The following is a 26,014-nucleotide window of genomic DNA, read 5'->3' on the forward strand; positions in this document are numbered from 1 at the left end:
TCCTAACCTAGTCATCAGTAGAAAAGCCAGGAACAAATACTTTACCAGTACTTGAGTGAAATCACAACACACAACAGAAATTTGAAGTTCATCCATCATCATTCAGCATGGTCTTCCCCCTGAGCTCATGACTTTGCAGTTCTAGTGAAACAATTAATAGGATTCTAGCTATGACCACTTTTTACCATGTATTATCCCATATCAAGCCTTTACTCTGCATTAAGGAAAGCTGCAACAAACTTCACTGACTGATGGCACCTACCTTACCAGTAACGCTGGCTGTTTCTTGTTGTTATTCAGTACTCATGATTTTCGTAACTGGTACAATACAAAGTAGGCTCACTACATACCAATCTAAGCATTACTTGAGCATTCATCTGGGAAATGGTTCTTTCTTTAACTTTTACTATAAAATAGGCCTAGTGAAATGTGTGTCTGTGGTGCATGCACACACATACACATGCACCCAGAACTTTCCATTACCATAATTATGTACACAACTATGGAAGCCAATGGGGGGCAAAAAAAAAAATCAGATGTGCCTCGATCTGACAATTTCAGTGTCCCTAGAGTACACAAATCATTTTGCGCACAAACAGTTACAGTCAAGCACTGATCTCATATACACCAAACTTCACGGTGAAGATAGTACTTCCGAAGCTCTAATTGAATCATGTCTGTCTCTTGATCCACACTGCAGAGAGTACAATGAAAAACTGGCCATGTCGTTTTCAAATGAACCAATACCAGCATTCACATTTCGTGATTTGAGGAAACCACAGAAAGCACGGATCTCGATGGTTCATTGAATGTTAGCTCACCTCTACATCATCAGATTTCATGAACAGGCATAATCACCAAAGCTTTCTATATAGTTTTCTGTTATATTCTTTCCTTTCAGTTGCCCAAATGCTCATTCCTCTTCCCACGAACTTATGCTGGTCCATACATCATCAGAAAAAATTAGAGATAAGACATAATTGTTTCTCATAGTGATTCATATAAAATGTCAGGTTTTACAAACACTTTTCATGGATAACACATTCAGCCTCAGAGACCCATTAGAATTTGTTGACCATGGGTGTTAACCTTTCTACACCAATTTGTAATACTTGTTTACCAATTAAAGATGTTCCACAGTTGCACTAAGGATTTAAAAATTTCCATTTTGTTACAAAACAGAACTCAACCAGATTAAAGTCAGGCTGCTTGGAAAAACCTTGAAAACTTTTCATTTTTCGGGGAAGCTACATTTCTAAAAGACCCCCCCCCCCCCAAGTCTGCAATACATTGTTAAGAATCTTAGTGACTGAGGCTTGGTAATCACCTAATGAATAGTCAACAGGAGCCATTCTGGATTACTTACCTGAGACACGCTAGATGGAATGGCCACTTCCAACAAGGAGCCATACCTTCAATAATTTATTGGGTTTAATGTGACAGCAAAAATTTGTCAAGTCTTACAGTCAATTGTATATCACACTTGGGCACTACATCAACAGATATCAAGGAAAAGTAGGATGGGGACATCTGTCTGCCACTCTAGCAAAATTTGTGAAGTCTTACAGTTGATTGTATATCACACTTGGGCACTACATCAACAGATATCAAGGAAAAGTAGGATGGGGACATCTGTCTGCCACTCTACAACTTGACCTGGTAAATAGCTGACTTCCTGCCCACCCTTCCCAGGTCCAGCCCATTACACACAAGTTGCTTACAAGTGTAAATACATTTAACATGTCCTATGGTACATGGTCAATGGGCGAATAAATAAACATACAGAGCTAAGGAGAGGGACGAGTTTAACGAAACAGTCTCATTGACAAATACATACTGAAAATACAGGAATTGATTTACCTTAAAGCTCTTACTCCACACTTGCCTCTACACATTTTTCATAGCCCTGTTCTAAATTAGCACAGATTATCCTGTGGTGCTGCATACCTTCTTTTCATGCTTGACTGTCGAAAAGCAGGATGTGGACAGATTTAAACACATAATTACATGAGGCTTCTAAAAAGCCATAGACAACTGTAAGTAAGGTTACCTTGGGTATTCAAGTAACACGTAATTTGTCTAGTCGTCCTACTTTCATTTATAACAACTATTACCTTACCCTGCTTAGTTATAATAGTTTTCTCTTTATATGCAGTTTTTCGTGCCGTTTAAAATTCTTATCCAATTCACACGACAGTAGCCGCTCCCCCAAAATACCCACGAAAGTCTATGTACTTGAAGGTGTTGCTTGCTGTCTCTCGTTCGAATGATTAGAAAAGATACGGCGAATGCATACATTAAGAATCTTTTAATGAATACACATTTATATTCTTCTGAATCACTTTGAATTTATCATTCATGCTTTACATTTGTAATTGACGCACACCAGACTAACGACAAGGGTTTCAACAAACAACGTAAAATTTATTAATCAGCATTTTTTATTGTTTATACTTTACATCACAGTTCCAACAATATGTTTAAGAGTAAATAATGGTATGAGGTCTAAAAGACATTAACATAATACATAAGCAGTCAACTACTATTAAAATAATGGTTACATTTTTGTGCAATATAACATGGCACTTACTTTGACGTACAGTTACAAGTATCCCACAATACTGCGCAACCATCTATCTCTGTCGAAATCTCAGCACATTCTATCCAGTTTCTTTAGATATTTCAAGGACATGAAGTGGATTGTATGGGTTGAAATTGGTTAAATTACAACGTATTCGGGCTAATTTTGGTAAAGCATACTACTTATTAAGTTTCCGGAAGGCCAAAAACCTTTGCCGAGTCAGGTAATATTAATCTGATATTGACTATGGAGTGTCATTATATATACTTGCTTCAAACGAAAAAAGTAATTTTTTTTCTCTCGGTATTAACTGCAACATCGTCCATACATCATGTATGACAAGTGCTTTCTAACGTCAACAGTATTTTCCCGTGAAATAGTAGTACTAGACGCCATTGCTGTCGCTATACTCCATCTTAGAAATTGCAACTAACGTTGCTCAAATCACAAGCCATCGTCGTACTTCTGTCAATAACTTCTGCAAAATAAAGACTCCTCAGAAAATTAAATTTGTTAAACTGGTACGAGAGGCAGAAAATAGACAGTTTATAATGATGCAACATAAAAGCTAAGAATCGATACACAAATCCATATCGAGTACATCACATTAGCCGAGATTGCACTGTCTTAACTTTCACAATAACATAACATTAGAACTTCGAGCATTAACATCCAGCATACCAGAATCACAATTCTATGAAAAACTGATAAGTAAATACTATTTATGAAAATAAGTTGTATATTCGACTTTGTCCTGCGCCATTTTTGCTGTCATGGCAGCCCCGCCCACATAACATAACTTTACTGAAGAGCTTCACGCCTAAAGTCCGCCATCTTTGAGCACAAGTTTTACACGATTAATTGAAAATATTTATTATTTGCTTACCTGAGATTGAACTGCATATATCTTTCGTAGAGGCAGAATACCTCCCTAAGTCAATATCAGTGGTGTAATTCGATAGCTGTTGAACGTGGTCAAGTTTTATTCGTTTTGAAGGAGAACAATATTCCTGTCCTTCCGAAACCAACGCCATTTTCAGCAGCTATGACGTAGTTTCCCTGTAGGAAGTAGAGGGCGCTTTGATCCTTTTGCTGGAGACAACGTGCTAGTGTATGAGGGCAGCATGGTATGCGCTTGTTGAAATTGTATATCCGCTGTAGGAAACTCCATCGTTCGTGTGTTTAATATTTTTTGTGTTCCTTTCTATTGACATATATTCGGAATTGCACTTTTAGTGTGCCGTTTGTACTTGCAGTTAAATTTACATTGTACCAATAATGGTAGGATATTCGTGAATTAAGTATTTTGCGAAACAATTACATTTCAAACATCAAGAGTGAAATTTGAACCAGAGGATTCATCGATATTTGTACTTTTCTTTTGCAGAGTGAGGGAACAGCAACTATTCGAACAAGAAAGTTCATGACAAATAGGCTCTTATGCCGAAAGCAGATGGTAAGTAGACTAAAATTTCATTGTGGAAATGTTTGGAGAGTTTTCACTTATTTGGCAAGTTGAAACGAATGCTCATAAAATACCCTCGTGTTTATTTTATGCGTAGCCATTCAAAATCGTGAATCTGTGCTCTTGTTTTGCCCTCAGACTACAGTGCACCAGTAACTTTTTTTCATTAACTTATTGCTTGCAGGTTGTAGATGTTTTGCATCCAGGGCAGCCGTCTGTGAAGAAAACTGACATAAGAGAAAAACTCGGTAAAATGTTTAAAGTTACACCAGATACAGTGTTTGTATTTGGATTTCGTACAGCATTTGGAGGTGGAAAATCAACTGGGTTCGCCTTGATTTATGATACACTAGATTTTGCCAAGAAGTTTGAACCGAAATACAGGTTACAGAGGGTAAGTCTTGCTTATTAGTATTTGTAGCTGTTTGGTTAGTATCTATCTAGGCTCTTGTATGTTCGAAACTCTGTTGACGTAGTAAGACGGAAAGATTGGAAGTAATTTTTATGCAGTGTACAATGTCTTTATCAATAATTGTCAGAATAATCGAAGTAATCCAATACTTAAGGACCGTAAAAATCTTAGATTTACATTAGAACGCATGATACTGACGTTTTTCAGTTAAAATTGTTCTGACGATTTGGCTGGTGCTCATGCCTCGCGTTCAAATGCTGGGAAAATACTTTGCAGCACTTAGTAAATAGTAGTAAATGCATGTTGAACATTTGTTTTCAAAATAAGCAGTTTATTGTACTGTGTATATTATGAAAGTCACTGTTTTCCCCTGAGGCAGCATGCCTAGCCTGTGTGTTATGCAGTTACTTCACCAGCAATTAGAAGATGTGAACACAGTGGTGATCTCATCATACCACATGAATTGCCACATACTATAAAGTTGAGACTAACTCATCCATTTCAACATGCAACATCTCCATTTCCAATCTTGGGAGTGGGGGGGGGGGGGGGGGGGGGTGAGAAGCATAGGGAACTTGTCTACGCATACTGCTATAGGGATATAGGGACAGAATCTAGCCACAAGGGAATTAATTCAGTCATCCTCTTGTAACACTTTAAAACTTAGATGCAGTTATAACAAATGTGTGCGTATTGCATATACAGTGTGTGTGTGTGTGTGTGTGTGTGTGTGTCAAGAGTTACTTTGCGCAGTAATAGATAAGCTTACACATAGCCGTAAGGAAAGTTCTGGTAGAATGTAAGTAAATGTAGGGATAAAGGGAACCACTCAAGAGTAGAAGCATTTAGTCGATATGTGTGTGTGCAGGCAGAAATGATTTTTTGTTCCCTTTGTTTTGTGCTGTGTGGTCTGCACATAACACAGTATATATGTGTAAGTTGTCTCAAAAATATTATACCCGATAAAAACTTTGCATGAGGGATAGATATTTCAGTGAAATGGTAAATTTTGTTTGATAGGTAACTTCCTGGTGTGAAGTTTGTGAAGTATTGTTGTGATCTTCAGTCAAAGACTGCTCAACTAGTTACGTGTTCCATAAAAAAAAAGTGATAAACATTATGCTGAACATTTCAGCCAAATACAGAACACTCATTTAAAAATGTTAGTATAGAAAATACTTTATATTCATGTACTCCTCTGTTACGTAGCAGCTAAGGTGAAATGTCTTCAATCTGCATTGGAAACCACATTCGCTATCTGTCGAACCTTTAATTTCTGTAGGTAGATTCAGTTCAGTAACTGCGTGTTTTTTGTGTTTTTCTGTGCCATAACTAGAGTCATTAAAATGTAGTTGTTCTGGTCTTCAATCTAGAAACTGGTTTGATGCAGCTCTCCATAGGTTCGTATGAGCAGTTGCCAGTGGGCTCATGTGCATGCGCAGAGCTGAATTCGTGTATGAGCAGTGCCTTCCTCCCGCTTCTGGCTACTTGGAGCGTGGCTGTTTGGTGTACGAGCAGTAGCAGCAAGTAGCCAGAAGCTACCCGGAAAAATTTTCCTGGCGCGCCCAAGCTGCCAGATTCGCGCATTCGCAGAGCAAGCTGAGTTATAGTGGGGGGTCCTTCCTCACGTGACCCGTGGCCGTGTCTTCGTTTACAGCTCCCACGTCAAATGAAAACAAAACAGATTTCTGTGGCTGGGAGCCATCAAGTGAATTAATATACATTCTCATAACCATGAAAGACCAAAATAAGTTAGTAGTTTCAATTTTCTGATTTTATATTATTTCCTGGTTATTAGTAATCAACCATTGTCTTAATGAAGCTATTTCTGTCTGTTTTATAGAGAAATTTGCTTCAGTTAATTTTTTTTTCCGCTGAGGTAGTTAGTTTATTTGAAACGAAACGAAGTGTTTCATTCCGCGCTATTGGTTACTTTCAACCTCGTTCAATTTAAAGTGAAAATTTTCATTTTCTGGGACGAATGACGTTATACCATAATAAAGAACCAAATATGAGAATACAGTACTGAACCTCCAAGAAAATTTGTATCACGAGAACCATATGAAAAGCTGAATATCAGGAACTTCAGAGTCCATCTGGTCATAGAAATGTGCAATTAGAGCGGAATGAAGCATTTGGTATGGTTTATGGAATTCTGATGCTGCTGGAGTAGTCTCTGATGTCCTGTTCCTTGTATGACACTGTAAGATCTCTTAATGCTATATATGTACAAACATACGTAAACATTGACTTGAAGCTAAGTAGGCAAATTTGGTCAGTGGTTTTGAACTAAATATTTTTTTTTCAAATATGACAGCTGTAGCAGAATTTTATAGATCTGCCTTCTGTGAAAGTGTTTTTCGATCACAAGGCACTTGTCTCGTACTTCCTCTGGGCCTGAAGTTATTTCTTAATTTGTGTTTACGTCTTAAATTTATAGAATGCCATTCTATGCTAAATTTTAGACTTGCAGCATACCATGTTTTATCGTTTTAACTCCCCATAAGGCTTCATATTTATTCCTAGAGTAGAATATAAACTATCAGTTGTACAGTTTCTTTGCCTCATAGACAACCATGTTAATTTTTTCACATTTTGAAATAGTCATGAAATTTATTGTCCTTTATTCCGGTGTAAGCTACACAAGAAACTCTCTCTTTTTTTGTTGGAAGTAATTTGGGAAATACGGAAGCGTCCGATCTAACCCGTCGGCTTTGACCCATGACGTCACAAATATAGCGTAAACGACAATTCCAATATGGCGGGTATAGAAACGTTGCATACGTATCACAAAGACGAAAACATATAGAAAAACAACACACACAAAGGTTTCACAAGAACAATCTGCTAACATTGATAGCAAACAAAGATAATAATAAACAAGTGGTACTCAAGGCCAGGCAGGGGGGGGGCTGCGCCCCCCCCCCCCTTACCCCCCCCCCCCTTACCCCGCCCCCCCCCATTACCCCCCCCCCCCTCCCCGCCAAAAAAAAACTCCCAACCTAACCTCGTATTCAGGACTACGCTACAGATCAATGTGTAGGTCAATTAAAAGATTAAAAAAAGAAACAAATAAAAAAAAACAATATTGATTCATTAGACATAACGAGTAGCGACAAAACATATAGACCATAAAGATTGAACAATCTAATGGCAAACTGATAAAAGCCTCATAGACGACGTTAAAACAAAAAGTACAGTAAAAAGGTAAACTATATATTACAGGCCCTAAAACTCCTACTAAGGTAACGTCAACGAGGCAACATCTACAAACACGCCACACTCACAAACCAAACTCCGCGCCTTAATGACGTCACACACCACAACAGCCTTATGTCACGGGTCAAAGCCGACGCGTGAGATCGGATGTTTCTGTTGACCCGTAATTTGTATTCCATCCTAGTAGCTTTTTGCAGTGATGTGTAGATGTAAACGTGTTTGAAATGCTACATAACAACATTGCAGAGCACGAATTAAAAAAAAAACTGTCAAAAATTTTATGGTACTTCGAGCTGTGGAGTCTAATTTTCAAATGACTCAAAAGCCAAGAACTGCTTCCTTATTTGCATCCTTTATCTGTGTGGGATATGATAAAACAATTTCTCTAGGTACAATTCAGCATGTCCTCTCAACATGCCGCACGGGCGGCACGGCTACACATGGTCATGTGATGCCCCACCAGAAATACGACGAAAAGCGTATGAGCAGAGCGAGCACCAAGCACGGGCTGCCTACATCATCGTAGCTGCGCATGCGCAGTACAGCCTGTTGTCTGGCGCATTCTGGTAACTGCTCAAACGAACTTCATGTTACTCTGCCCTGTGCAAGCTTATTCATCTCGAAATGACTACTGCAACCTACATCCTTCTGAATCTGTTCAGTGTATGCACGTCTTGGTCTCCCTCTATGATTTTTACACTCTGTACTTCCCTCCAATACTAAATTGATGAACCCTTGATGCTTCAGAACATGTTCTACCAACCGGTCCCTTCTTCTAGTCAAGTTGTGGCACAAAGTCCTCTTCTCACCAATTCTACTCAGTACCTCCTCATTAGTTACGTGATCTACGCATCTAATCTTCAGCATTCTTCTTTGGCACCATATTTTAAAAGCTTCTATTCTCTTCTTGTCTTAAGTATTTATCATCAATGTTTCACTTCAGCACATGGCCAAACTCCATACAAATACTCTCAGAAATGACTTCCTGACACTTAAATCCATACTCGATGTTAGAAAATTTCTCTTTTTCAGAAACGCTTTCCTTGCCATTGCCAGTCTACATTTTATATCCTCTTTACTTTGACCTTCATCAGTTATTTTGCTCCCCAAATAGGAAAACTCCTTTACTACTTTATAAGTGTCTCATTTCCTAATCTAATTCCCTAAGCATCACCCGACTTTAGTCGACTACATTCCATTATCCTAATTTTGCTTTTGTTGATGTTCATCTTATATCCTCCTTTTGAGACACTGTCCATTCCATTCCACTGCTCTTCCAGGTACTTTGCTGTCTGACAGAATTACAATGTCATTGGCACACCTCAAAAGTTTTTATTTCTTCTCCACAGATTTTAATTCCTTCTCCAAAATTTTTTTTTTTTTTTTTTTTTTTTTTTGTTTCCTTTACTGCTTGCTCAATATACAGATTGAATAAGATTAGGGATAGGCTACAACCCTGTCTCCCTCCATTCCCAGCCACTGCTTCCCTTTCATGTCCCTCAACTCTTATAACTGCCATCTGGTTTCTGTACAAATTGTAAATAGCCTTTCGCTCCCTGTATTTTACCCCTGCCACCTTCAGAAATTGAAAGAGGGTATTCCAGTCAACCTTGTCAAAAGCTTTCTCTACGTCTACAAATGCTATAAACATAGGTTTGCCTTTCCTTAATCTAGCTTCTAAGATAAGTTGTAGGGTCAGTACTGCCTCATGTGCTCCAGCATTTTTACAGAATCTAAACTGATCTTCCCTGAGTTCAGCTTCTACTAGTTTTTTCATTCCTCTGTAAAGAATTCGCGTTAGTATTTTGCTGCCGTGACTTATTAAACTGGTAGTTCGGTAATGTTCACACCTGTAAACACTTGCTTTTTTGGGTTTGAATTAATTTATTCTTCTTCAAGTCTGAAGGTATTTCGCCTGTCTCATACATCTTGATCGCCAGGTGGAGGAGTTAAGTCATGACTGGTTCTCCCAATGCTATTAGTAGCTGTAACGGTATGTTGTCTATTCTCGAGGCCTTGCTTCGACTTAGGTCTTCCAGTGCTGTATCAAATTCTTCACGCAGTATCGTATGTCCCATCCAATCTTCATCTGCATCCTCTTCTATTTCAATAATATTGCCCTCAAGTACATCGCCCTTGTATAAACCCTCTCTATACTCCTTCCACCTTTCTGCCTTCCCTTCTTTGCTTAGAACTGGGTGGCCATCTGAGCTCTTGATATTCATACAAGTGGTTCTCTTATCTCCAAAGGTCTCTTCAATTTTCCTATAGGCAGTATCTATCTTACCCCAAATGTGATATGCCCCTACATTCTTACATTTGTCCTCCGGCCATCCCTATTTAGCCATTTTGCACTTCCTGTTCTAATTTTTGAAATGTCTGTATTCCTTTTTGCCTGCTTCATTCACTCCATTTTTATATTTTCTCCTTTCATCAGTTAAATTCCGTATCTCTTCAGTTACACAATGATTTCTACTAGCCTTCATCTTTTTATCTACTTGATCCTCTGCTGCCTTCACTATTTCATCTCTCAAAGCTACCCATCTTCTTCTACTGTATTCCTTCCCCATGTTCTTGTCAGTTGTTCCCTAATGCTCTCTCTGAATCACTCTGCAACCTCTGGTTCTTTAGGTCACATCTCCTTAAATTCCCACCTTTTCCAGTTTCTTAAGTTTTAATCTACAGTTCATAAGCAATAAATTGTGGTCAGAGTCCACATCTGCCCGTGGAAATGTCTTTCAATTTAAAAACTGCTTCTTAAATCTGTCTCGCCATTACATAATCTATCTGAAACCTTCCAGTTTCTCCAGGCCTCTTCCATGTGTACAACCTTCTTTTGTGATTCTTAAACCAGTTGTGAGCTATGATTAATTTATGCAGTGTGCAAAATTCTACCTGGTGGCTTCCTCTTTCATTCCTTTAACCCGTTCCATATTCATCTACTACTTTCCCATCTCTTCCTTTTCCTAGTATCGAATTCCAGTCCCCATGACTATTAAATTTTCGTCTCCCTTCACTATCTGAATAATGTCTCTTATCTCATTGGACATTTCCTCAGACTCTTGCCATCTGCAGAGCTAGTAGGCATGTAAACTTGGACTACTGTGATAGGTGTGGGCTTCGTATCCATCATGGCTACAATAATGCATTCACCATGCTGTTCGTAATAGCTTACCCATGTTCCTATTCTTTTATTCATTATTAGACCTACTCCTGCAATTACCCCTATTTGATTTTGTATTTATAACCCTGTATTCATCTGACCAGAAGTCTTGTTCCTCCTGCCACCGACCTTTGCTAATTCCCACTATATCTAACTTTAACCTACCCATTTCCCTTTTTTAAATTTTCTAACCTACCTATCCAATTAGGGGATCTGACGTTCCACGCTATGATCTGTAGGATGCTAGTTTTTTTCTCCCGATGACGCCGTCCTGAGTAGTCCCCGCCGGGAGATCCGAATGGGGGACTATTTTACCTCCTGAATATTTTACCCTGGAGGACGCCATCATCATTTAATCATACAGCAAAGCTGCGTGCCCTCGGAAAAAATTGTCTGTAGTTCCCCCGTTTTGGTTCATGTTAAAAGGTCAGATCAGTCAATCATCCAGACTGTTGCCCCTGCAACTACTGAAAACACTGCTGGCCCTCTTAAGGAACCACACGTTTCTGGCCTCTCAATAGATACGCATCTTTTGTGGTTGCACTTAAGGTACGGGTATCTATTGCTGAGGCACACAAGCTTCCCTATCAACGGCAAGGTCCATGGTTCATGGGAGGAACGTGATGCATATTATTTCCCGGGTCAACAGAAGTGTCTGATCCCATGCGTCGGCTTTGACCCGTGACATACAGGTGTTGTCGTGTGTGACGTCATGACGGCACTGAGTTTGGCCTGTGAGTGTGGCGTGTTTGTAGATGTCGTCGTGTTGTGGTTTGTTGTGCTCTCTGGTGGTATGTTCAGGGTTTTCGTTTGTGTGGTGTAATGGGCTCAGTTTGCTTTTGCTTATTATCCAGAATTGTTAGTGTCAGCTGTGTTTGTAGTGGAATTCGTTTCAGTGAGTTAACGATTTTTTGTGAAGGTTAATTTAGTGTTCGCTGTAGATCGAGTGGTAATTTTAGTAAAATTAATCGGTTGTTGTTTTTTCTTCAGGAATGGATATGACGGATGAAAGTAACAGTGCGCAGGTCAAGGGAAGTGTTAGATCCCAATATGTGGCTGTGTATTGGTATCAGGAGATGTTTTTGTGTTATATAGGTCAAGGGAAGTGTTTGATCCTAATTTACGGGACAGGAGCTGCTGTTGAGCTATATAGGTCAAGGGAAGTGTCCGATTCCAGATGATATTGTGTTTAGTGGTATATGGGGAGTTTTGTGATGTCGCTTTTTCTCGTCGTTTTGTGTGGTTTTGTACGGGGGTGGGTGTCTAAATTTGTTTATATTTATATAATAGAGGGAAACATTCCACGTGGGAAAAATATATCTAAAAAGAAAGATGATGAAACTTACCAAACAAAAGCGCTGGCAGGTCGATAGACACGTGCGAGTGTATACCTGTCCTTTTTTCCCCCTAAGGTAAGTCTTTCCGCTCCCGGGATTGGAATGACTCCTTACCCTCTCCCTTAAAACCCATATCCTTTTGTCTTTCCTTCTCCTTCCCTCTTTCCTGACGAGGCAACCATTGGTTGCGAAAGCTAGAATTTTGTGTGTATGTTTATGTGTGTCTATCGACCTGCCAGCGCTTTTGTTTGGTAAGTTTCATCATCTTTCTTTTTAGATATATTTGTTTATATTTATATATAAAAACAAAGATGAGGTGACTTACCGAACAAAAGCGCTGGCAGGTCGACAGACACACAAACAAACACAAACATACACACAAAATTCAAGCTTTCGCAACAAACTGTTGCCTCATCAGGAAAGAGGGAAGGAGAGGGGAAGACGAAAGGAAGTGGGTTTTAAAGGAGAGGGTAAGGAGTCATTCCAATCCCGGGAGCGGAAAGACTTACCTTAGGGGGGAAAAAGGACAGGTATACACTTGCACACACGCACATATCCATCCACACATACAGACACAAGCAGACATATTTATATTTAGTTTGCCCCCACCCAAAAACACCCCATTTCCCGCACTTGTCCCGTTAGTGTCATTAGACTTTTTCTGGAAAGTGTGTGTGTTTGTTTTTCGATGTATTTTCGTCCTCATAATGTGTATGTACCGACTATATATGTGCCATATTGGAATCGTGGTTTATGGTCGTTTCCGCCATATTTGTGATGTCATGGGTCAAAGCAGACGGGTGGTATCGGACGCTTCCGTATTTCCCATTTCCCGAATAGTGTCATACTTGTTGGTTTATTTTATTTATCAAATGGTTTTCAATTACACGAAAGTATTGTCATGTCGGGTTGTAGACACTCACGTAAAGCTTTCGGCCACAGCCTTCATCAGTACAGAGATACTGCCAACTCCAGCATCTTGGGCCAGAATGTAACATCACATGGGATGCAAGCTACAATCTGGAGGAGAAGGGATAATAGTGTACAGGTCAGGTGGGGAGAGAGGTGAACACTGTCTGGTGACGTGTGCAAGGACTAGACTCACAGGTGCGGTGTCAGGAGGTTGTGGGGCAGAGAGCTAGGGGAAAGAGGAACAGAAAAGGAAAGGAGTGGGGTGAGACAGGAAGATATGTTGGCAGAAGGCTGCAAGGAAACAGGGTGAGATATGAGAATGGGGAGATGATAGAATACAGGGGGTGGAAACTGTAGGGTGGAGAGTTTTGGGGCAGTATGTTACCATAAGTTGAGGCCGGGATAATTACAGGAGTGGAAGTGGCCATCTGGACCCTTCCTTCCACCACCAACTTTCTGAACTGCAAAGATGAGAGTTATCCTTACAACACATTCCCCAATATACAGTTCCCCTCCATTGAGAATGAAGGATGAACGTGACTAGTGGAATTTCAGTATCATAATGTGTTACGATTGGCCTATGCTTTGTGTGTGGGAGAGACGTGATGAGCTTTTTGTCTGTTTCTTCCAAATACTCAAATCAGCAGAATTGTCCTTTAGGTATCTACCAGATTGAAATGTTCCTGGATATTTGGTGTTGTACACAGACTGGAGATTGAATGTATCCATCCATTCATTTAGAATAGCTCCATTGCTGTCTTCTTCCTGATATCCACAGATGTGAATCACATTCTTTTGGTGAATTTGGCCAACTGTTTTGTGGAGGTTTGTGAATTGTTTAGTGTAGTTGGGGAGTCTGTTAGAAGATGGCATAAGAGGCATACAGTATGGCTGGCTGTATTTTTCCACCAGGAACTTTGAGGTTATGACAACTCGTCCTTGGAGTTTGTAGTCACACAGAATTTCCTGGACAGTGCAGTTGTATATCCTGTAATTTCAAGATGATGAAAGAGGGGAAACTATATTAGTTGAAACATGTTCTTGGGTGCTGGTATGAGGTATTTTTTTACAAAAATATCTTTAACAGCAGTGAAACGGTCACTTTTCATTCAAAACTGGATACTTCCTGAGAGCATATTCAGACAGAACTGGGCCTAAAGGCATCATATCTGCCACTGGCGACTACCGCACAATTTAGATCTGCTGTTTGTGCAACTTTACCTTAAGCATTATTCATCAGGTTATTGAAATGACTACTTACTTGTGTTGTAGGTGTTGTAATATTGTTGTAAGAAAGTGTTTCTCACCAGTAGGGTTCTCGTAATAGCTGTAGTGGAAAAAGTTACTTTTATTAGTAAATATTTATCAAACAAAATTACTTGCTTTGCTTCGGAATGCCTGTAGTCTTCCCAACATATTGTGCACTGGTGTAACTGTCTTTCTCTCTGTTAGCCTCAGCATCTCGTGCTAGTGGCTAAGGAAATAAAATGTTATCTGAAAAAGAATGCTACCTTACATGGTGCTGACAATCTCTACAGCAAAAATTGACATCTGATGTTATGTCTTGATTATAAAGTAACGTATCAGCAAGCTGAAATCTGAAATATGTTGCAGTGCTGTATTGTTCATCATTTATGGGCCCAACCAGAACACATCCACATATATTTCCTCTCTCATAAAGAACTGTGTCATCCTAGGTGTGAGTCTCTACTTGTTACTTACTATTATGGGTACGGTCAAACTTGAATTAATTGTTAACAAATTCCATAAGTGAATAAATTATGAGCAGAAATGGTGGGTTGTTGATAGGCGCACACACAAAAAGAACAAAACTTGCTAGCTTTTGGACTAATCCTTTTACGAGGTAGAGTAAAAAACACACATACACCATGTGGGAGTATCGAGATTTCTTTGGCACTTCAGTGTATATTACTGCAAAATGTGTGCTTGTCACACCCATAAGCATGGAATGTCTCCAATGATAACACAAGATAATTGGATGTACAGTGAAGCTATAAAGTACTGCAACATTGGCTAATCTGTGTGAATTTAATTTTGCAGCATGGTTTGTATGAGAAACAAAAGGCAACAAGGAAGCAGCGCAAGGAAAGGAAAAACAGAATGAAGAAAGTACGTGGTACAAAGAAATCCAAAGTTGGTGCAGCATCAGGAAAGAAGGTATGAAGCTCATCCAAACTGTATTTTTAAGGCTTTCACATTAAATGCTTAAAATGTATTTGATTAAAGAAAACTACTTTGCAGTCATAAAATGTTATCAGTTTTTCTAAAGAAAGCATTGTGATAACTTGAAAGTTCTCATCTGAGGCATTATGCTGCCAATCTATCATTGCAAAACAGCCACCTGGCATCCATATTTGACCATGGAAACAAACTGTTTTCATTAAAACATCAGGTATTTGACAAGGTCTGCATTTCTTGCTGGGTTGGAAAGTACAATTGGGATATGTAGACAGCTGACTCATGCCAGTACATGCATAGCAGAACAGGGTCTTTGTCATGTCAGTACTAAGACTTCATCATTAAAACCTTGTGTTGAAACAAGAGCCTATGACTGAACACAGACTTGCATGGATCTGTGGCCATATGAGTCGTTAGCCTAGTTTGAAGGTGCAGCCCAGTGTGTTCCAATGTTTTCTTTGCCTCTGCTTAAAGTATGTATCCCTTCATATTCTTAGAATCTACAGATGTCATCACCAAATATTCCTTTTACCACATATTGGAGACTTCAAACACTTACTTGGAATACTTTTTGTCATCAGTCTACTGACTGGTTTGATGCGGCCCGCCACGAATTCCTTTCCTGTGCTAACCTCTTCATCTCAGAGTAGCACTTGCAACCTACGTCCTCAATTATTTGCTTGACGTATTCCAATCTCTGTCTTCCTCTACAGTTTTTGCCCTCTACAGCTCCCTCTAGTACCATGGAAGTCATTCCCTCATGTCTTAGCAGATGTCCTATCATCCTGTCCCTTCTCCTTATCAGCGTTTTCCACATATTCCTTTCCTCTCCGATTCTGCATAGAACCTCCTCATTCCTTACCTTATCAGTCCACCTAATTTTCAACATTTGTCTATAGCACCTCATCTCAAATGCTTCGATTCTCTTCTGTTCCTGTTTTCCCACAGTCCATGTTTAACTACCATACAATGCTGTACTCCAGACGTACATCCTCAGAAATTTCTTCCTCAAATTAAGGCCGGTATTTGATATTAGTAGACTTCTCTTGGCCAGAAATGCCTTTTTTGCCATAGCGAGTCTGCTTTTGATGTCCTCCTTGCTCCGTCCGTCATTGGTTATTTTACTGCCTAGGTAGCAGAATTCCTTAACTTCATTGACTTCGTGACCATCAATCCTGATGTTAAGTTTCTCACTGTTCTCATTTCTACTACTTCTCATTACCTTCGTCTTTCTCCGATTTACTCTCAAACCATACTGTGTACTCATTAGACTGTTCATTCCGTTCAGCAGATCATTTAATTCTTCTTCACTTTCACTCAGGATAGCAATGTCATCAGCGAATCGTATCATTGATATCCTTTCACCTTTTATTTTAATTCCACTCCTGAACTTTTATTTCCATCATTGCTTCCTCGATGTACAGATTGAAGAGTAGGGGCGAAAGGCTACAGCCTTTTCTTACACCCTTCTTAATACGAGCACTTCGTTCTTGATAGTCCACTCTTATTATTCCCTCTTGGTTGTTGTACATATTGTATATGACCCGTCTCTCCCTATAGCTTACCCCTACTTTTTTCAGAATCTCGAACAGCTTGCACCATTTTATATTGTCGAATGCTTTTTCCAGGTCGACAAAGCCTATGAAAGTGTCCTGATTTTTCTTTAGCCTTGCTTCCATTATTAACCGTAACGTCAGAATTGCCTCTCTCGTCCCTTTACTTTTCCTAAAGCCAAACTAATTGTCACCTAGCACATTCTCAATTTTCTTTTCCACTCTTCTGTATATTATTCTTGTAAGCAGCTTCGATGCATGAGCTGTTAAGCTGATTGTGCGATAATTCTCGCACTTGTCAGCTCTTGCCGTCTTCGGAATTGTGTGGATGATGCTTTTCCGAAAGTCAGATGGTATATCGCGAGACTCATATATTCTACACACCAACGTGAATAGTCGTTTTGTTGCCACTTCCCCCAATGATTTTAGAAATTCTGATGGAATGTTATCTATCCCTTCTGCCTTATTTGACCGTAAGTCCTCCAAAGCTCTTTTAAATTCCGATTCTAATACTGGATACCCTCTCTCTTCTAAATCGACTCCTGTTTCTTCTTCTATCACATCAGACAAATCTTCACCCTCATAGAGGCTTTCAATGTATTCTTTCCACCTGTCTGCTCTCTCCTCTGCATTTAACAGTGGAATTCCTGTTGCACTCTTAATGTTACCACTGTTGCTTTTAATGTCACCAAAGGTTGTTTTGACTTTCCTGTATGCTGAGTCTGTCCTTCCGACAATCATATCTTTTTCGATGTCTTCACATTTTTCCTACAGCCATTTCGTCTTATCTTCCCAGCACTTCCTATTTATTTCATTCCTCGGCAACTTGTATTTCTGTATTCCTGATATTTTTCCGGAACATGTTTGTACTTCCTCCTTTCATCAATCACTGAAGTATTTCTTCTGTTACCCATGGTTTCTTCACAGCTACCTTCTTTGTACCTATGTTTTCCTTCCCAACTTCTGTGATGTCCCTTTTTAGAGACGTCCATTCCTCTTCAACTGTACTGCCTACTGCGCTATTCCTTATTGCTGTATCTATAGAGTTAGAGAACTTCAAACGTATCTCGTCATTCCTTAGTACTTCCGTATCCCACTTCTTTGCGTATTGATTCTTCCTGACTAATGTCTTGAACTTTGCCTACTCTTCATCACTACTATATTGTGATCTGAGTCTGTATCTGCTCCTGGGTACGCCTTACAATCCAGTATCTGATATCGGAATCTGTCTGACCATGATGTAATCTAATTGAAATCTTCCCGTATCTCCCGGCCTTTTCCAAGTATACCTCCTCCTCTTGTGATTCTTGAACAGGATATTCGCTATTACTAGCTGAAACTTGTTACAGAACTCAATTAGTCTTTCTCCTCTTTCATTCCTTGTCCCAAGCCCATATTCTCCTGTAATCTTTTCTTCTACTCCTTCCCCTACAACTGCATTCCAGTCGCCCATGACTATTAGATTTTCGTCCCCCTTTACATACTGTATTACCCTTTCAATATCCTCATACACTTTCTCTATCTGTTCATCTTAGCTTGCGACGTCGGCATGTATACCTGAACTATCGTTGTCGGTGTTGGTCTGCTGTCGATTCTGATTAGAACAACCCTGTCACTGAACTGTTCACAGTAACACACCCTCTGTCCTACCTTCCTATTCATGATGAATCCTACACCTGTTATACCATTTTCTGCTGCTGTTGATATTACCCGATACTCATCTGACCAGAAATCCTAGTCTTCCTTCCACTTCACTTCACTGACCCCTACTATATCTAGATTGAGCCTTTGCATTTCCCTTTTCAAATTTTCTAGTTTCCCTACCACGTTCAAGCTTCTGACATTCCACGCCCCGACTCGTAGAACGTTATCCTTCCGTTGATTATTCAATCTCTTTCTCATGGTAACCTCCCCCTTGGCAGTCCCCTCCCGGAGATCCGAATGGGGGACTATTCCGGAATCTTTCGCCAATGGAGAGATCATCATGACACTTCTTCAATTACAGGCCACATATCCTGTGGATACACGTTACGTGTCTTTAATGCAGTGGTTTTCATTGCCTTCTGCATCCTCATGTCGTTGACCATTGCTGATTCTTCCGCCTTTAGGGGCAATTTCCCACCCCTAGGTCAAGAGAGTGCCCTGAACCTCTATCCGCTCCTCCGCCCTCTTTGACAAGGCCGTTGGCAGAATGAGGCTGACCTCTTATGCCGGAAGTCTTCGGCCGCCAATGCTGATTATTTATCAGAATTTAGGCAGTGGCAGGGATCGAACACGGGACCGAAGACGTTTTGATTATGAATCAAAGACGCTACCCCTAGACCACGGGTATTTCACCTTGGAATACATGTGAAAGTTTTATTGGTGAATGTAACCCACAAAATTTTTCACCAATAAATTGTACAAAAATGACACAGTTTTAAGAGTTCGTTCATGTGGTGCATCAACTAAACTGTATATTTTTGTAGGATGCAGGTAAATATGAAAACCACCAAATACACCACTTTAGCTCCACAAACATGTAACTAACAGTTTGGTTCCAACACCCAGTTACGGTACAGGAGCCAAGACATCATGTAAGTTTGTTTCTACCAGTAAAACAGAACAATGAGTTTATTTGATTTTCACTATTTCGTGGATTAAGTTTGTAATGGTAGCCAGATGTGTAACTCAATGTCTAGGTTAGGTAGAAGGGCAACTTGGTTGCAGTTTTCGTATACGTGTGTACTGTGAATATTTGTGGTTTAATTAATGCGCCACATGAAAGATATCTTAAAAATGGGGCATGTTTGATATGATTTGTTGTGCAAAATTGTTGGGAAATGTGATGTGGGTGACTGAAGCTTAGTAGAATGGAATTTCACTACTGGAAGTAGGGCTGGTTTTTTTATGTCACATCTAGAATTGTGTTGTTTACACAGGAACTAAACTGTCATTCTAACATTATATATGAGCATGAGACTTGAAAAAGAGTTAAAATCAAATTTCAAACACAGTATTTGTAGGTTACCATTGTCAGTACACTGGTACATCTTTTCACAGGAATGTGGGAAATGCTAAATTTTTCAATGTTTCTTAAAACCTTTCTGTTTAGCATTATGTTGCTAAAAGCAGCAGATTTCATGAAGTTTCAGCGATGGCCCTTTATTATTGCTTTAAAGTGTCTAAGGTGATAATATTTGCAACAGTATTGTTATGTATACAAATTATGTTCAGAATTCATTTGAAACTGCTCCACACTAGTCAGAAATGAATGTTACCACTTTCAGTGAGCTAGCTGCAGGTGCACTTTAAATTGTGAGGATTCTGCATGTTCACTAACTAAACTCAAGAGTACTCTACGCATTTGTATTTCCCTGTAGAGCATTATTTCAGATTATTTGTTCTGCTTGACTAATGTTGTTGTTGTGGGTGTTCAGCAGGGTTGTAGATTCCATTTTTATGCACTGTACGTAGAAAGCTGATGAGATAAGTGTTGTTTAAATTGAAACCTCTGTGCCGGCTTACTATATTGATAAAAGAAGTTGGAAAACTTATAAACTATAGCAGATGTTTACTCAGTTTATTAAGATCTCACCTGTCATCTGAGTGACTAGAGCTGGAGCTGGAAATGCTGTCTGTGGAAACATGGATATCAGCCAGCAGCCACTGAAGGAGGTTAGGCACATTTGTCACAATTCCTGGAAGTCGGAATTTCGAAGATATCAGGGAAATACCGAGGGGGGGGGGGGGGGCTTTTGGCAAATCTCGTTTTTTTTGGCTCAACGGTGAAACTGTTTGTTTACAGAGGCATTAAGTGTTGTCGCTGTCGGGGCGAGGTGGAGTGGCTGTTGGGTGTCATACACTTTTTCCCTACTCAATCGTTCCTGTTGCTTCTTCCCTCCCCACCACTCACTTCAGCTTGCAGTCAGTATCAGGAAGGTTTGAGGAATGGTTTTTTGGACCTCGGGGTATTTGCCCAAGTTGCCTGTTGCACAGATTGATCACTGGGTCTTACGCCACATGCAGAGGGTGACTTGAGACTATGGACGTGAATAGCTGGGCTACACGAGTGGATTTCTGAGTAGTTCAGTTCACTGGTATCTCTGACTGATCAGGCTGCTAATCTGAGGCCAGTTGTTTCCTGCTAATATGCAGGCTCTGCCCATTGGATCTAGTCTCTCCAGTCCATCCACAGGGTAGATCTAATCGTTTGTGGAGTACATCGTTGAACTTTCCTGATTATCTGCAAACCCGTGGACTTTGTGATCAAAATGTGCCCAAACCACCACCTAAAGTCACTCGTGAAGTATAGCTTTTGTGGATACCTAAGCTTTTCAGATTCAGGAGTAATAAATAGCAGCTCAAGAACTAGAAAGAGTAGAATCTCAAGTGCCTTGCAGAAATTCATTTTGCAGAATTGAATGAGTGGTAAGGACTGTTACAAAGTTGAGAAAGAATGTGCAACTTCTTGCTAAGCAGGGATTTTGTGATCTCCGTGCATGCTACAAGAGAAGTGAGACTAGAATCAGTTGCTTTTGAAGTGACTTTTTGGATGGTTATACCACCTGTTGACATTTGTAAAAGATTCTCAGTGTGAACCATGATCAAGCCATCGTAGAGCAAGGTTTTTCCATTAATAGTGTATGATAGTCAACCAAGAAACGGAAGTCATTGGTTAGCTATACGTCAAGTATATGACAAAATTGGTAAGGTGAGGCCTCAAAACAGAAGCAGTGTGAAGAATATGAAGGAACCGAGAAAGCTAGATGGAAGAGGTCCATCGACCAGCAAGTTAATGAACTGAACACCAAAAAGTCATGACTACTCACTAAGTGGGCCACTGAACTGAGTGGAATTTTATGAGATTGCTGCTGTTATGAAGAAATTGACTGGTTTTTGTTGATTGATTTTAATTGTTTGACAAGAGACTGAATATTGGCTGAAAAAATGTCACCATACATACCCAAGTGCTGCTGTTCAAATTTCTGAAATTTTAATGGTTTGCTATACAAAATATTCCTGTTTTTTCTTAACTGGTCTGGTGCAGAAAGTGTGGGAGAAGGAGAAAAAGCCTACTGTTAATTGAATGAGTCAACTTATTACTAAACATGTAAATCCTTTGTCTAATTTACACAAATTACCTGTTTACTTACCCTTCAGATATCAAATGTTTTCAGGGGAGATGTGCTAAAACTGTGGGAATCGGGGAATTTCACTTGGGAAACTTCTAGCAACCTTATTATGTCAGCCGTCAAAATACTATGCATAAAAATGGTATGAACTGCACTGAACATCTGAAAGCACACCATTAATCATTGTGTTAGTACTGTGTGGTCAGTAATTTCTGGTTACTGATTTTATCTGACAGTATATCAGCATTGAGGTAGTAGTACTCTGTACTGTAAAGTCAGCTGTGCACAAGAAGCAGTTTGTCTGCTGAGCTGACTGGTGTTCACCATAGGGCAGGCTACCACCACTAATACTAATGGTATCATACATAGTTTCATGCCCTATTTTAAGTACCAAAGTACATGGAAATGCTGAGGTTTGTGGTTTTAAGTGGGACTTTTCTTATGCCTTCAAACATATTAAAAACTAAAAATATCTGACTGCAGTGGGAAAAGAGTGGTTTTAGTTCCGAAACTGATGTAGGTATGGCTGCACTACAGATCTTTGTCACAGCCTACATTTAAAACAAAAGCTAGTTTTTATTGCACATTTCAACTGAACTTGTCTTCTGATCTATCACAAATTTTGAGCTTATGATGTCACTCTGGAAATATTTTAAGTGCACTGTTGCTGATGATTGTTTCCATTAACATTGCTACAAACTTTTGGAATTAATTAAATGACAAGCACCTTAGTTCTTTGTTACATGAAACCTTAACACATTCAGGGAGTTAAAGAAAGACATCACTTTGTTGCCCTGCAGTTATTACACAGAATTGTGGTTGGAAACATTACTGGAAGCTTGAGTATATTTATATCACAAAATCATAAATTATTTGAATAGGCTTATTCCACAGAATCCATGTCAGTGCACATTCAGTTAAAACAATGTTTCTTCAACATTCCATGTACTTCTGTCTTTCCTCCTGCAGTACTATTTTGCTCCATTTTCACTTCATGTATTTCCCTGACATAAACCTATTGAAATCCTTCCCACAATCAGATTTTTGTATTGCAGTTATTAGTAATATTAAGTCAACATTTCTTTGTGCAATCACATTTATGACTTATCAATTTTCTGGTGTTAATTTTCTCACAAGTTGAATATGTCACAGTATTTTTTTTTATTATTACACTTCATATCACATTGTGTAGGAGTGTGCCCTTGCCTGTTCTCAGACAACTGTATTCAGTTTCTGTTCCAGTTTGCTAAGTCTTTTTGATAGACATGGCCATTTGTTAAATTAGTATGTAACTTTGATTTTGATGGTGTGTTATCTGTAAGTAATTAATTCTTAAGGGATTGGCATGGCATGTTTTGATGATTGCAATGCTGCAGAAAACTGCAATATTTCACTAATATCGGAGAATGCTTATTTCCAATTTTACATTCTGTTGCTCTTAAAATTCAGTGAAGACATTTACAAAAACTTGCAGGTGTCTTTACACTTTTCACTCTCTAATGTAGTTCAACAGTAACACATAGGCAATAAATTTGATTTTTTTTTGGGGGGGGGGGTGTTGCTTGGAATGGAGGAATAAGTAGAAATTTACCTGTTTACACTTAGAACCAGCCTTAGTTAGCTGTACTGTTCGTGGAAGTATTTAGTAATTTGCAGCAACCAGATTTGTTTCGACTACATACACTCTCCATGTCAGAAATTCTTCTGTAGAAACATTGGTGAATGTTTGTCATATGTTGCATGCCCTGGAGTAGCAGTGAATGTTTGAGTCAGGAACTACTTGAATCTCCTTACAGTGCCAAGGCCGGTATTACACTATCAAATTTCTTTGTCAAAGATTTGATCAAAGATGCGATCCAATATTCCGTCCAATATATTTGACAAAGATCTTTGACATAGCGCTACAAGGGGTATTACACTGTCATCAAATTTTTCGTCAAAGTTCAAGATGGCTGACAACAACTTGTTATTAACCACAGCAGTTCTATGTACTCCAATTGCATTGTGTGCACATGCGGAAAAGAAGTGGGGGGAAAAATGGAACCATACATACGAGGTTGACAGTCTTAAAAGTCCTGGGATTACAACTTGATAATAAATTCAGTTGGGAGGAGCACACCACAGAACTGCAGAAAGGCCTTAACAAATCTGTTTTTGCAATTCGAGTGTTAGCAGACATAGGCAACATAAAAATGAAAAAGCTTGCATACTTTCATTCCATATGTCTTATGGGATAATATTTTGTGGTAAATCTTGAAGTCAAACAAAAGTTTTCAAGGTCCAAAAGCGTGTAATACGTATTATTTGTGGAGTAAATTCACGGACCTCCTGCAGAAACCTCTTCAAAGAACTGGGTATACTAACTACTGCCTCTCAGTGTATTTACTTCTTAATGAAATTTGTCGTAAATAATATCTCTTTTTTCCAACAAACAACTCAGTTCATACATACAATACCAGGAACAAAAATGATCTGCACAAGGACTTAAAGCACTTACTTTAGTTCAAAAAGGGGTCCACTACTCAGGAACACTCATCTTCAATAATTTGCCAGGAAACAAAAAAAATTTAGTTAGAAATAAAGATCAGTTTGAAAGGAGCCTGAAAGACTTACTACTGGCCAACTCCTTCTACTCCATTGGCGAAATTTTTAATAGAAAGAAATGATGTATTGTATTTATTCATACTATTAGTATTGTTATTTCAGCTTTAAAAAAATCGACATGTTCCACATCCGCGAGGATCTCCTCAGCACGGATCTATGGAATGAAAAACTAATCTAATCTGGGTGAAGCCGTGGGTTTTATGACGACACGATAAAAGCATTCAACAAAACTTGTTACGTGAGCTTACAGTGGAAGACGTCAAGTCGTACATCAATTACTTAAGAATGGATGAGCATACATTTCTGTATGTGCTCAATCAGTCAGGTGAAAGATCAGAGGAAAGCGATTGCATACCATCTTCAGTCGGACCATGCCTAATACAGGACTGGCATTCAGACCGATCTTCAGATTGATGATGACTACCTTTAGCAAGAACATCTCTGTACGGTATAGATTTGGTTAGGTTCAGCAAGTAGATTGTAAGATATCTTATGTTCCTGTTATACTGTGAAAATGTTCTCAAATACATGTCATTTGTTATACGATTCTATATAGGGATTTTTTTTAGAGGTTATGCTTAATTTTTGTAAGATATTGTGCTCTCACCTAAATATTAAACCAACTTCAAACTTTCTCAGATAACCTTTGTTGCATAGAAGACTTTGTCTTGGTTTGTTGTTAATTGCAATGAAACGGTACTAACTATTCTCCCCTCCCTCTGTGTTCTAAGAAATAGAGGTTTCTTCCATGATGAGCATGGTTATGCATGCAAAAGTGTGCAGTAGAAACCCCAAACTGGAGTGTGCTGAAGACTAACCAACACATTTTCAGATGTTTCTACTGTTGTATATCTATATTGTTTTGCAGGGGAAAAAGTAAAGCTTTCATCTTTGTTGAGGTGTCTGTATCAGAAGATTGCCGTTTTATTGATTTGATTACAAGGTATTAAACTTACATGGTATAGGGTGTGTGCTGAATTTAGTAATTTGCATTTATTTGGATAATACTATTAGCAGCTATGCTAAATACTTACTGATATATAACTTTTCTTTTCCAGTAATTGAAATGGTGCTGTCCTTCCGTGTCATCAGAATTGGAATGAGAATGATGTATGGATGTAAAAAAAATTGTGAAATAAAGTTGTGAGTTTTTATAATTCGTGAATATTCATGGTATGTTTTCTTCCATGGGGAAAGGAGAGTGCTTATGTCGTCCCATGTAGAAAATGTCATTCTCCTAAACTCCAATGGAGGTTCCAGGATGTAAAAGGATAGATTGCTACTCACCATGTAGAGGAGACAGTCAGTCACATTACAGGAGCTGCCGCCCACCACACACACACACACACACACACACACACACACACACACACACACACACACACACACACACACAGTAGAAGTGTCTGGACTATTAAATGTGCCTGTCTGCTGCTCCACGTCGCCTCGATGTTG

The 26,014-nt window shown here is 39.2% G+C and overlaps 2 protein-coding genes across 7 annotated transcripts in view; one reads left to right on the forward strand and one right to left on the reverse strand.

Moving 5' to 3' along the window:
* LOC124545857 (NAD-dependent protein deacetylase sirtuin-1) overlaps positions 1 to 3,647 on the reverse strand; it is a 55,893-nt gene extending 52,246 nt beyond the window's left edge. For 2 of the 4 annotated variants that reach the window (XM_047124840.1, XM_047124834.1), the window contains exons 1-2: positions 3,468 to 3,606; positions 2,591 to 3,059 (exon numbers count right to left, since the gene is read on the reverse strand). In XM_047124840.1, coding sequence (XP_046980796.1) covers positions 2,591 to 2,633 — 43 coding nt within the window. In that variant the 5' untranslated portion in view covers positions 2,634 to 3,059; positions 3,468 to 3,606. Of the gene's footprint in view, positions 1 to 2,590; positions 3,060 to 3,467 lie in introns of all 4 variants that reach the window. The other 2 variants (XM_047124826.1, XM_047124819.1) reach the window with 1 other exon arrangement.
* Positions 3,622 to 25,724, forward strand: LOC124545887 (40S ribosomal protein S24). Of its 3 annotated transcripts, none has more exons than XM_047124857.1 (6): positions 3,622 to 3,708; positions 3,969 to 4,037; positions 4,231 to 4,440; positions 15,151 to 15,267; positions 25,428 to 25,502; positions 25,618 to 25,724. In XM_047124857.1, the coding sequence occupies exons 1-5, from the start codon at positions 3,706 to 3,708 to the stop codon at positions 25,437 to 25,439; spliced, it is 411 nt and encodes a 136-aa protein (XP_046980813.1). In that variant the 5' UTR covers positions 3,622 to 3,705; the 3' UTR covers positions 25,440 to 25,502; positions 25,618 to 25,724. The 3 variants fall into 3 exon arrangements, with proteins under 3 accessions (XP_046980813.1, XP_046980806.1, XP_046980821.1); XM_047124850.1 differs by having other exon boundaries at positions 3,654 to 3,862; XM_047124865.1 differs by lacking the exon at positions 25,428 to 25,502 and having other exon boundaries at positions 3,654 to 3,862.
* Positions 25,725 to 26,014: the final 290 nt, after the last annotated feature.

The sequence above is a fragment of the Schistocerca americana genome, chromosome 1 (genome assembly GCF_021461395.2).
Source record: "Schistocerca americana isolate TAMUIC-IGC-003095 chromosome 1, iqSchAmer2.1, whole genome shotgun sequence".
In the NCBI taxonomy this organism is placed as follows: domain Eukaryota; kingdom Metazoa; phylum Arthropoda; class Insecta; order Orthoptera; family Acrididae; genus Schistocerca; species Schistocerca americana.

Excerpts from the sequence above, each read along its gene's own strand:
- LOC124545887 (XM_047124857.1), top strand. Across the intron at positions 4,038-4,230 it reads TCTTATGCCGAAAGCAGATG|GTTGTAGATGTTTTGCATCC; the intron begins GTAAGTAGACTA and ends TATTGCTTGCAG. Across the intron at positions 4,441-15,150 it reads CGAAATACAGGTTACAGAGG|CATGGTTTGTATGAGAAACA; the intron begins GTAAGTCTTGCT and ends TTAATTTTGCAG.